The sequence below is a fragment of the Apium graveolens genome, chromosome 7 (assembly GCF_009905375.1).
Source record: "Apium graveolens cultivar Ventura chromosome 7, ASM990537v1, whole genome shotgun sequence".
NCBI lineage: Eukaryota > Viridiplantae > Streptophyta > Magnoliopsida > Apiales > Apiaceae > Apium > Apium graveolens.
Genome location: NC_133653.1, coordinates 21761749 through 21773767, shown reverse-complemented (window position 1 = coordinate 21773767; position 12019 = coordinate 21761749). Strand labels below are relative to the sequence as shown.

At 31.6% G+C, this 12019-nt stretch overlaps 1 protein-coding gene across 1 annotated transcript; it reads left to right on the top strand.

Moving 5' to 3' along the window:
* The first annotated feature begins 245 nt into the window (after positions 1-245).
* Positions 246-1215, top strand: LOC141670572 (uncharacterized). The gene is made up of 3 exons (XM_074476501.1): positions 246-570; positions 670-774; positions 856-1215. The coding sequence occupies exons 1-3, from the start codon at positions 514-516 to the stop codon at positions 1117-1119; spliced, it is 426 nt and encodes a 141-aa protein (XP_074332602.1). The 5' UTR covers positions 246-513; the 3' UTR covers positions 1120-1215.
* The last annotated feature ends 10804 nt before the right edge of the window (positions 1216-12019 follow it).

Here is a 12019-nt window from a genome sequence, read left to right as displayed (position 1 = left end):
GGATATGTTGCTCGCATGAAATGGGATGAACGCATGGTGTCGCGAAAGGGAGCAGAACACAAAGTCTTTTAAGACAAGTGTATCGATAATTTTTAAGTAAGTACACTTGTAAGTAAATTTTAATAGATTTTTAAAGATATAGTATTGGTAGAAAGTTGAATAACTTTAAATACAGGTGTCACGCCCCGACTGATAAATTTTTAATAACGTGTTATAATACTATGCATTTGTTGTGGCAGGAGTACGATGTGTATCCAAAGGGAGTTCTTAAAGAATAATAGGACTTGGTGGTGAGAGCCCATCTTTCTCGAAACTTCAAGTATAATCTTAGTGGTGAGAGGGAGTGACTTTTACAGAAGTTGCATCATTTCTTGGAATGGGAATATGCAGAACTAGAGCTTGATATTAAGGGAGATACATTCAGGCCTCAGTACTTCCACCCGTGGGTATGAGTTTCGATCTGCAACCATTGGGGAAGTCGAGAATTCAAGACAGTGTCATGTTCTTGCTAGAATGCACGAAAAAAGGTTGAGTCCACACCCCGCACTGGGGCGAAACCATATGAAAGAGGTGAGAGGTACAACTAACTTGTAAATTGTTTAATAAGTCTGCTCTTTGGCCTAAGTTTTACGTGAAGATAACATTTGATTATTTATTTTGCATTGATAGAAAATTGTTGAAGGAAGATGGGCAAAGGGCGAGATGCCCATTTCTAATAAGGAATTTACGAATTATATTTACGACTTCAGTGAACCTGTTGTGATAGAGCTGCATGTATGTATTATGTTTTTCTTTAATGCCCACGTTTAAATTTATTGAAAGTGAAGTGTTATTAATAATAACACATTAACGAAGGCGCTATTACCCCCCCCCCATACACGCAAATCGAACTTGAATGAAGAAATGATGGGATCTAGGGATGGGGAGTTTGAACTTGTTCCCCGATACACCTTTGCGGAGTTTATGGGATCCGGGGATGCAAAGAAGATGATCAAGAGAAGGAAAGAGAAGGACTTGACAGAATTAGTAGATGTTCCTAGTGAGATCTTCTTGAAGATGCCAAAGGTCCAGGAAGAAGCTCAACAAATGGTCTTTTTTTACCGGCATGTGAAGTTATAAATTTTCTTCTGGACGAGGAAATCTTTAAGCTAGCCTCTGCTACTTTTCCAGACCTAAGTCAGCATTCAAGGGATAGCCTTTATATGCGTACAACTGCTATTGTGCTTGGCCTTATCATGAAGGAAAATGACAAGATTATCTTAAAGGTAATTTTTATTAATAATTTAATATCATTTAATGAATCTATAAATTTACACTAAGATACTCAACATGAACACTTGGACACTAAGAAGTAATTTGATAAATTGTTGAGTGCAAATAACAAAAGTTTTGATAGACACGTGTCCAAGTGTGACACTCCTCGCTGATTTTAGTAATTTAGTGTGCAATTGTTTTTGCTTTTAGTAACAGAAGGCGACCTTGATATGTTGGTGTGTTTATAATGATAGATTAGTTTAGATTTAGGTTGGGGAACATTTGGTTGTGTTATCATGATTTATTTTTGCAATGTTCTTGCTTTTAGTACCTGTTTAAGATTCAAGATTTTATGAGCTTCGAAATCAACAAACTAAAGTTTAATTTCACGTAGAAAATTTCAAATAAGGTATTTGTACTTTCAAGAGTGGATGTACTAGTTTATTTATTTATTGTTTTTTCTTGAATGTACTATTTTTATTTAAGTACTTTTTGTTAGATTTTTGCCCATTTTCTATCTTCACTGTAATGATTTGTTCTTGATATGTAAATCAATGTGAGGATTACTTAACTTTCTTTTTGACAATTGAACTTTCTTCTAGCCGGCTTCTACCTGATTATACTACAGGAGGCTCATCAGATTGTGACTATGATGGACGGCACCATCAACGATCAATAAGGTGAAGTCATCGACCCTTGTCCAGACCATTTCCCGTTGTTTAATCCTGGTTAGTTATGAACTGCTTTGGTACTGTGAAGATTTTAAATGCTCTTTTGTGAAATTTGGGCAATCTTGTGCGTGTTTAGAAATCTTTTGGTACTATTTAACTATTTTATCTATGAGTATCATGTTAGCCTTTTTTGTGACTACTTTGGGATAACTATTCGGTGATAGGTGTATATATTGTCTGACTTATTATGCAATGTAGTTCATTTATTTTAGCATATTTTGTTTGCAATGTTAGGAGACTTTTATGGCAAGAAGCAACCAATTTTTTTATTATTTCGACTTATATTAAAATAACATAATTGAGTTAAACAATAAGCTCAAAAGAATCAACTAAGCGTGTCGATTTTAATATGCACCATAAATAACAATAAATTTGGCCGTAATTAGATTACACAAAAAATAAGTGGGCTTCTTTCCACCAAAATTGGGAAATTTTTATATTAAACAGAACACGGGTGCCCTTCGTTTTCAACAAAATAGGGTCATATTAAATTTAACAAAAATCGTGCATTCATCATATTTAATGAAATAGAGTCATATTTATATAACAAAACTGAAAGTTACAACCAAGAACTGTTTTAACTATATTTTATCTATATTTCAACCGAAATCTGTCATTTTTAAATGTCAAACGACTATCAATTATATTTACGTACCAATGAAAAATGGTCGTATTTAAATTACAACAGAACTCGATGGTATTTTATTTATGACCAAAGAGTGTCATGTTTATTTTTGTGAGCGAAAAATTTAATTTTTTTGCTGAAATTTCAAATTTAAAATATACCAAATACGATGGCATCGAAATAGAGCGGTCGTTTAAATCCTGTCATAATTATATCATCATAATTAGGAGCGCATATTTTGCTAAATACGATGATTTTTTTAAAATGACTAACTTGAGAAAAACTACTATTTTTGCGGTCTTATTTAATTAAAACCAACCATATTTGGTCGGTACTAAAAACGACCGATGTGGTCTAGTCATTTTTTGCGTTGTTTTCTCCGGTGAATGGGATAACAATGCTAACATGATATCTTGTTCACTTTGATAATGTATATAATTAGTATTATTTATTTATCTGAATTATGGTTTTTACTTAAGAGTGGGGAACACATGATACTTAAAATATCAAATCACATACAAAATACGAACATTTGCATTTACCATAACTGTGCCATTTTTAAAAGAATCCTTATTATACAAAATAAATATAAAAAAAATGATAGTCAGGGAGGTACAAAATCTTTGAATGATTAATAAAAGAATAGTTATTATACTAAATCTTGTGATTTGGCCATGAACAGATTTATCATATAACCAAACCTGAATCTTTGTGGGCAACGGCAGCTTGCTCAGATGGTAATGCGGATAATGCTGACAAGGCCTTCTCCCTATTCTCAATTCATCCTCACTATGTTCCTTTTCAATATCTCTTAATTTCTGGAAGAGTTGGCTGATTTCCTCGTCACCAAGCATGCCTTTCTTGAGATCCTCCACCATGTAGACGAATGTCTCGCTAAAACCAGCCGTCCAAAACTCTTCATCTGTCTAAGATTGTTAGTCAACTCGAATTCATGAAGGGGTGTTTTTGGCACATGGAACTCGGTCTCCATGTAACCAACAACCTTTCTATGTAGCCAGCAACTATTTGATGGCTTGAAGGGGTGTCATTCAAAGCCCTAACAGCTGTCCGTATCATCTATTAACTTAGATAATGAGCAACTAAAGCAGAATATTCCCAAAACTGTAGCTCAGATAGTCAGCTTACCAGCACCATTAGTATTCTTAAGATGAGAAGATACACACAGTGAGACGGTTCAAAAGTTCCAGAGGAATTGAATGCTCACCTTCATGACAATCTATATATTAGTAGATCCATATTAAAAAACAAGAGTGTTCACCATAACAATAATCATAAAGCATGTTCTATTTCTAAACTAAGAAAAATATAAAGATTTTACTATAAGATACATTTAAAATTATTGAATAAAAGTAATATTTGAAAAAAAATTATCCTATTTGAAAAGGAGTTAAATGCAACATATATCATTATAATAAAAAAATGAGTAGTGCTACTAATACCAACAATAGAAAAAAGGGTAAATATTCCAGTCATATTTAGCCAAATATGACCGAATTACATCGGTCTTTTTTAGACTCGTCAAAATTAGCAAAATCAATCATATTTAGTTAAATGTGACGGACTAAATTTGACCGCTTATTTTTGACCAAATAAATTTGGCCGACTAAATTTGACCGAAAGCGGTCATTTAAAATTTTTGACTCTTGACTTCAAATTTTTATAAAATTTGAATTTCCTGCTTCTTATAAATAAATTCCATCGTCAACGGTCAAATTTATAAATTTGACCAACATATTTTCAGTCATTTTTATAAATTTGACCAATATATCCACAATATAAGAAAAAATACCAAAATCAAATAATTTAAAAAACACCAAAATAATTTACATAATTATCCAAAAGTTTCAAAGATTATGCCCAAAACACTGTCAATAGACATTTGTTTAACAAGTAAAATACTTCCTGCTTGTGCACATAGATAAAAATCATTGTTACCTGGATGACGGATTCTATTGTCAATAACAGTTCCTGTACAAAAAAAATTTAGAATGTCATGCTAAACCTTTTGTACTAAAACATATTGAAACTTGTAACTGCATTGAACATCTTACCAGGGGGAAGATTGGGAAGATTGTCAGGAGATGCTGGCTGGAAAATTTTGTATAATGATTCTTTTGTGCTAGTATAACAACAAACTTGAGGCACCAGTTCTTATCCAGGAACTTGCAAGCCTGGATGCAGGTAAATTTTAGCAGATCTCTTTGAACAAGAGTAACACAAGAATTAGGCAATTTACTAAATTACGCAAACCTAGATAATTCAGAACCTATTAAACAGATATTCACTGACACTGTACTAACCACTGCTTCTGCTTTGACCTGGAGTAACATTCCAGGTACAATGAGTTAGTAGAAGAGAGATCCTTGACATCATCATTAGTGTGAGTGTGTGTGTGAGTGTGTTTTTTTTTTTGAAGAACGGGTGCTTAGAAATGAGTGATTAAGTAGCAAATAACAGACTGAACAATCTTAAATATTAATGGGTTGATTGTGAAAATGAAAAGCTTTAAACTAATTTCTAGTTTCTAATCATTTTAATAGTTAAAATAGCTAGTAAAACATGCATAACTTAGTTTATTGTATAGATCATTTTTCTGATAAGTTAAGCAAATTAGTAATTAGTTAGAAAGGAATTATCACCGGTGTCTAATATATAGGCTAAGAATCTCTCCAATAAAATAACCAGATAGTTGTAAGTCGCTTGTTGTTAACCCAGAAAAAATAGAAATCAGAGAGGAGTCAAACCAAATCAAATAATATATAGAATTAATAAACTAACCAAAGCAATCAAGAGCTAAAGGAGGCACTCAAACTGAAAGGGAAAGTAAACATAATGAGTCTGGTACATAAATCATGAGAAAAAAATAGAAGACATAGATGGATGACTCACTTTTATAACCATTTTATATTTGTGGTTCCTGCACAAAAATGAGAAGTAGTATTAGGATCATAAAAATAACACTTACTTAACACAGTCTAAAATCTACTACATAATCTATTAATATCAACTACTGTGCTAGGCCAAGGCAAGTAAATCTTTCCAACCTTGTCAATAAAGGATACGGGCTGTAAGTCTGCTCAAATGATATTCCACGAAATTCATATCTTTCAAAAAACTGCAATTTCCTGTTCATAACCGTATTAGCTGACATAAACCAACAGCTTACAATAATGAATGACTTGACCGTTTGGTAAGCATAACAAAGGTACACTCAAAGCTACAATCACATAGATCAATACATGGTTGTAAAGGTCCTATGATCTCGATTTTAACTGAACATAATAAACAAAGTAATCTTCATCACATATTACTAAAACAGGCTCAAATAACTACAAATCAGAGCTAAACACACATGGGCAGATGTACAGCTCACACAATGAATCAATTCAAAATCATAAAATTAACATATACCATGGTTGATGTCTTCCTGATACTCTTGAATTCCTGAACAATTCAAAATGGAATAGGTGTTTAGCCAGTGTGTCATGAGTCATGAACTCCGCCACCAACAACTAGTGAAGTGAGATATACATATATAAACATATACAATAAATAACATACAAAAATTTGTTTCAACCAAAACACCAACAAAACCCCTAAAAACAAATCGATGTCAGAGGAGAACAACACCTTAAACCATAATTGCAACTAGAAGCTTGAATCTTGATCGGCAAACTGGAGCTTGACCTAAATCAAAGCCCTAATTCAGCTTATAAATAAAAGCTTCAACCCTTCCAGAGGTAAGGGTATTTGGCATTAGATAAGAAAAATTAGATAAGAAAAATTGGCTTTAATGGCTATTTGGCATTAGATTTGCAAATTAGATAAGAAAAATTGGCACAAATGACATGGTATTTGGCATTGTTCACGTGATGATTTCAAATATTGTTATCCGTGGAGTTAATGTAAATAAGGGTTTATTTGTAACAAATAACATATATCATTTGGATTCATTTTCCTACCTTTAGTATTATCCTAATAAAATATTAATAATTTATAAACAAAAAAAACAAGTAACGGTTAGGACAGGTGTCAATTAACTACCACACAAATAACACAAATAATGAACTAACAATTTAAGAAACCAGAATTTATAACAGATTTGATTGGTTGGCTTACCTCAATATGTGATTGATTTTATGGAGCATTTTCTTCATTATTTCCTGCAAACAATAATAAATATGCTTTGTTGTGCAAATATTTTTGTTCAACCATTGTAATAGTACTTTTGACTAATTTAGAATTATTCAAAATTTACTAAATGATCTAATCAAATTAAACCAATTAGCCATTAAAACACCTATAATATTCTTTTCTGATACATAATTAGGAACCAAAAACAAAAAATGAAAGATCATGTGAGGTATCACATTTATATATTGTAACCCCCTTACTTACCATATATGTTGGTGGAACAATTGCTTCCAAACAAGCATCCCACATCTAAAATGAATTAGATTCATGTATCAAAATAATTAAATGGAATGGATTCTACTAGATCCATATATAAGATGGAAGATGTGATTTTAATGAGAAAAAGCTAGAAGAAAAGTGACCTCCATGAATCAAGCTAAAACATATAGTGGTAGTACTTTTAGTACTTTTAGGCTCACCGTGGCCAAATAGCTTGAGTTCTGGTGTATATTGTGAATATTAGACTTTCTGGAGAATTCTAGATCTTTCATTCTTAATGACCCTTACAAATTAAACAAGTTATATTAAGGTAAAAAAACTTAGGCACAAAACATCCAAATTAGTGAAATTATTGGTCCAAAATGTAGGCCCAAAATATCCAGCATATCCAAATTAGGCCCAAAAACTCAGTTTATTTTGTAAGTTATAACTGAATTATAAAATTGTCAAAATCTGATTTATAGAAATAAAAGTAAATTCAAAATAAAATCAAACGAAATTTAATAAATGATTATATTTTTATTTCTTTTGCCTTCAGTTTGAATCCTTTTTCTTTACCTATTTTAAATTAACAAATAATTTTTATTTAAAATTTTTATTTAGCTCAAAATTGGTACAAGGGGTAAATCTATTAAAAATCGTTATGGCCTACAATAAAAAAATAATTCAGAGACTTAAAATATGATACACATGTATATTATATATTTGAATAATCTAAATTGAGTCTCAGTAGATATTGTAAAATATATTAGAAGTCAAAATAAAGAATAAATGGTTATAATAATTGAATAAAAATTTTAAAGTAAAATTGATAATCATCTTTTATCGTTAGTTTTTGTATTATATCATTTTGATAATAGTTTCTAAATAATCAAAAATTTGAAAATTATTTCGCCACCTTTTTATGCCCTAGTAAATTTGTCAAAACTGATTTACAGAACTTTTGAAACCGAATAAATTCATTTTTTTTCTTGGAGTTCCATTTTTTTCTCTAAATACTTCAACTTAGATTTTTTTTATAATTTAATGTATTAATTTTTTTACCTATAATACCTATTTATGCAAATATTTATTTAAAAAGAAAAAAAATCTCGCACGTTTATAAACTAGTAATATATAATGTATGGTTCTCTTTATGCAAAATAATTATTTAATACTAAGTCAAATATATGATATTTGTTGAGATATTAAATGATCTTGATAAGCCCAGTTCATAACACCTCGAGATTTTAGGGGAACCGGTAACTTAACTTGTTATCAGAGCTCAGTTAGAGTCCTCCTAACCCCATATATTTAATTTTAATACTGGTCTTGGTTTTAATTGTTATTGTCGATCGTAGTGAAAAATATCGTATGTTTAATAAGGAGTTTTAAAGAGTATAAGATCATGTTCATGCCATTCGTGTACCATCTTATGATTTTAGAAGAACTGGTTACTTAACATGATATTAGAGCTCGGGATGGCGAGAGGAGGACACATGTTCAACTCCATAGGTTCAACTCCATGTTAACCTCAATATTTTATTTAATTATTGAAAATATTGACATTGTACCTTGGTGGGCCGAAATAAATGGGACCAGATCCCCATCCCGTAATTGAAAAATATGTACTATAATGGGCCCATAAATAGGAAAAGATCCCCACCTAGTAATTGACGGCATGCTACGCCCAAAAAGGGACAACACATCTAGTGATCCACTCTTCAAACCCGAATAAACGGGATTTGGAGTGAAGGCAATATTGCGATATGAGATATGATCCTGATATGATCCTGATAAGCCCAATTCCTAACAACTTGAGGATTCAGGATGACTTGTACCTGAACATGGCATCAGAGCTCAATTTAGGGAGGAACTCAGGTTCGAGTCCTGCAGCCCCCGTATATTTATTTAAATATTTGTTGTTGGTATTTATATTAAACTCGGGTTATCCAATTGCTTTACATTGTATCATACACGTGCCCAATAACCCATTATTCGATCGACAACCTGTTTGAACCTACAAACACACCTTTGCATTCAAAGAAGCTGTTCAAGAGAAGGAAAGAGAACGACCTGACGGGATCAGCTGATATTCCGAGTTAGATCTTCTTGATGATGCCAGAGGTCCTGGCGGAAGTTCAGCAATTGGTTTTTTTTTACCCGCACGCGAAGTTATAAAGTTTTTTGTAGATGAGGAAATCAACAAGCTTGCCTCAGCAACTTCTCCAGACCTCAGTCAGCATTCAAGGTATAGCCTTTATTTGGTATTGTTGCAACTCCGCTTGGCCTTATCATGAAAGAAAATGAAATGATTATCTTAGAGGTATTTTTTAAAAAAATTTGAACGTCAATAAATGCATCTATATATTTAAACTTTTACACTCAGCTTGAACACTTGGACACTTATCTATAGTTTGATAAATTGTTGAGTGCAGATAATAGAAGTTTTAATAGACACGTGTCTACGTGTTACACTCCTAGCTCACTTTGGTAATTTTGTGTCCAATTTACTTACTTTAGATCAGATAAGGCTACGATAATATGTTCGTGTGTTTATAATGATAGATTAGTTTAGATTTAGGTTGGGTATCATTTGTGTGTGTCATCATTATTTATTTTTGCAATGTACTTTCTTTTAGTACCTGTTTTATTATTCAAGATTGTATAAGCTTTGAAATTAACAAACTAAAGTTCAGTTTCAGAGAAAATTTCAAATTAGGTTTTTGTATCTTCAAGGGAGTAAGTACTATTTGTTTATTTATTGTTTTTTCTTGAATGTACTATTTTAATTTTAGTTCTTTTTGTTAGTTTTTTTCCCATTTTCTATCATCACTATAAAGATTTGTTCTTTTATGACAGATGAACTTTCTTCTATCTTACTTCTACCTAATTATTCTGCAGGAGGCTCCTCAGACTGTGACTATGATGGGCGACACGATCAACGATGAATTAGGGGAAGACATCGACCCTAGTCCAGACCACCATCTCGTTGTCTAATCCTCATCAGTTATGAACTGCTTTTGGTATTGTGAAGATTTTAAATGCTATTTTGTGAAATTTGGGCCATCTTGTGCCAGATTAGAAATATTTTGGTACTATTTAACTATTTTAACTATCAGTATCATGTTTGCCATTTTTGTGACTTTCGGATAACTATTCTGTGATATGTGTATGTATTGCCTGACTTATTATGCAATGTAGTTCATTTATTTTTGCATATTTTGGTTGCAATGTTAGGAGACTTTTATGGAAAGAATCAAACAATTTTTTTTTATTTCGACTTATATTAAAATAAAATAATCGAGTCAAATTATTAAGCTCAAAACAATCAATTAAGCCTATTGAATATAATATGCACCATGAATAACAATAAATTTGGCCATAATTAGATTACACAAAAAATAGGTGCACTTCATTCTAACAAAATTTGTTAATTTTTATATCAAACGGAAACCGGGTGCGTTTCGTTTTCAACAAAATAGGGTCATATTAAATTTAAAAAAATATACATTCATCATTTTTAATGAAATAGAGTCATATTTATATAACAAAACTCAAAGTTACAACCAATAATAGTTGTAACTACATTAAACTATATATCAACCAAAATCTGTCATTTTTAAACATCAAACAACCATCGATTATATTTATGTACCAATGAAAAATGGTCGTATTTAAATTAGAACAAAACTCAGTCGTATTTTATTTATGACCAAAGACACTCATGTTTTTTTTATGAGCCAAAAATTCAATTTTTTGCTGAAAATTTAAATTTCAAATATATTAAATAGGATCGCATCGAAATAGAGCGGTCGTATTAAGCTTGTCATATTTATATCATCATATTTAGAAGGTCGTATTTCGCTAAATATGACGGAGTTTTTAAAATGACCAGCTTCGGAAAAACTACTATATTTGATGTCGTATTTAATTAAAACCAACTCTATTAGGTCGGTACTAAAAATGACCAATGTCATTTAGTCATTTTTTGCCTTGTTTTTTGTAGTGAATGGGAAAATAATGGTAACATGATATCTTGTTCAGTTTGATAATGTATATAATGAGTATTATTTATTTATCTGAGTTATTGTTTTTAGTTAAGAGTGGGGAACACATGAAACTTGAAATATCAATTAATCACACAAAAAATACAAACATTTCCATTTACCATAACTCCGTGCCATTTTTAAAAGAATCGTTATTGTACAAAATAAATATAAAAAATGATAATCAGGGAATAATTATTATACTAAATCTTGTGATTAGGCCATGAACAGATTTAACATAAAACTGACCCTGAATCTTTTCGGCAATCACAGCTTACTCATATAGTAATGCGGACAAGGCCTTCTCCCTATTCTACTTCTTCAATTCATCCTCACTATGTTCGTTTTCAATATCTCTTAATTTCTGGGGGAGTTGGATGATATCCTCATCACCAAGTTTTCCTTCTGCAATACTATTTGAGATCTTACTTCCCCTTTTCTTGTAGTCTTTCTTGAGATCCTCCACCATGTATACGAATGTTTGGATAAAACAGGTCATCCAAAACTCTTCATTTGTCTAAGATTTTGAGTCAACTCAAATTCATGAAGGGCTGTTTTGGGCACATGGAACTCGGTCTCCATGTAACCAGCAACCTTACTACATAGCCAACAACTACTTGACAGCTTAAAAGGTTCTTGTCATTCGAATCCCTCACAGCTGTCGTTATCATCTAACAATGTATAACAGTAACGTAAATAATAAGCAACTAAATCAGAATATTCCCAAAACTGGAGCTCAGATGGTCTGCTTACCAGAATCATTCGTATTCTGAAGATGAGAAGATACACAAAGTCAGAAGGTTCTTAAAGTTCAGAGGAAATGAACGCTCACCTTCATGATATTTTATATAATAGTAGATCCATGTTTAAAAACAATAGTGTTCACCATAACAATAATAATAATGCATGTTCCATTTCTAATAGTATAACTGTAAGCACAACTATCT

Coding starts and splice junctions, on each gene's coding strand:
- LOC141670572 (XM_074476501.1), top strand. CDS start 514: ATGCACGAAAAAAGGTTGAGTCCACACCCCGCACTGGGGCGAAACCAT. Junction 571..669: donor GGCGAAACCATATGAAAGAG/GTGAGAGGTACA, acceptor TTGCATTGATAG/AAAATTGTTGAAGGAAGATG. Junction 775..855: donor CTGTTGTGATAGAGCTGCAT/GTATGTATTATG, acceptor ACATTAACGAAG/GCGCTATTACCCCCCCCCCA.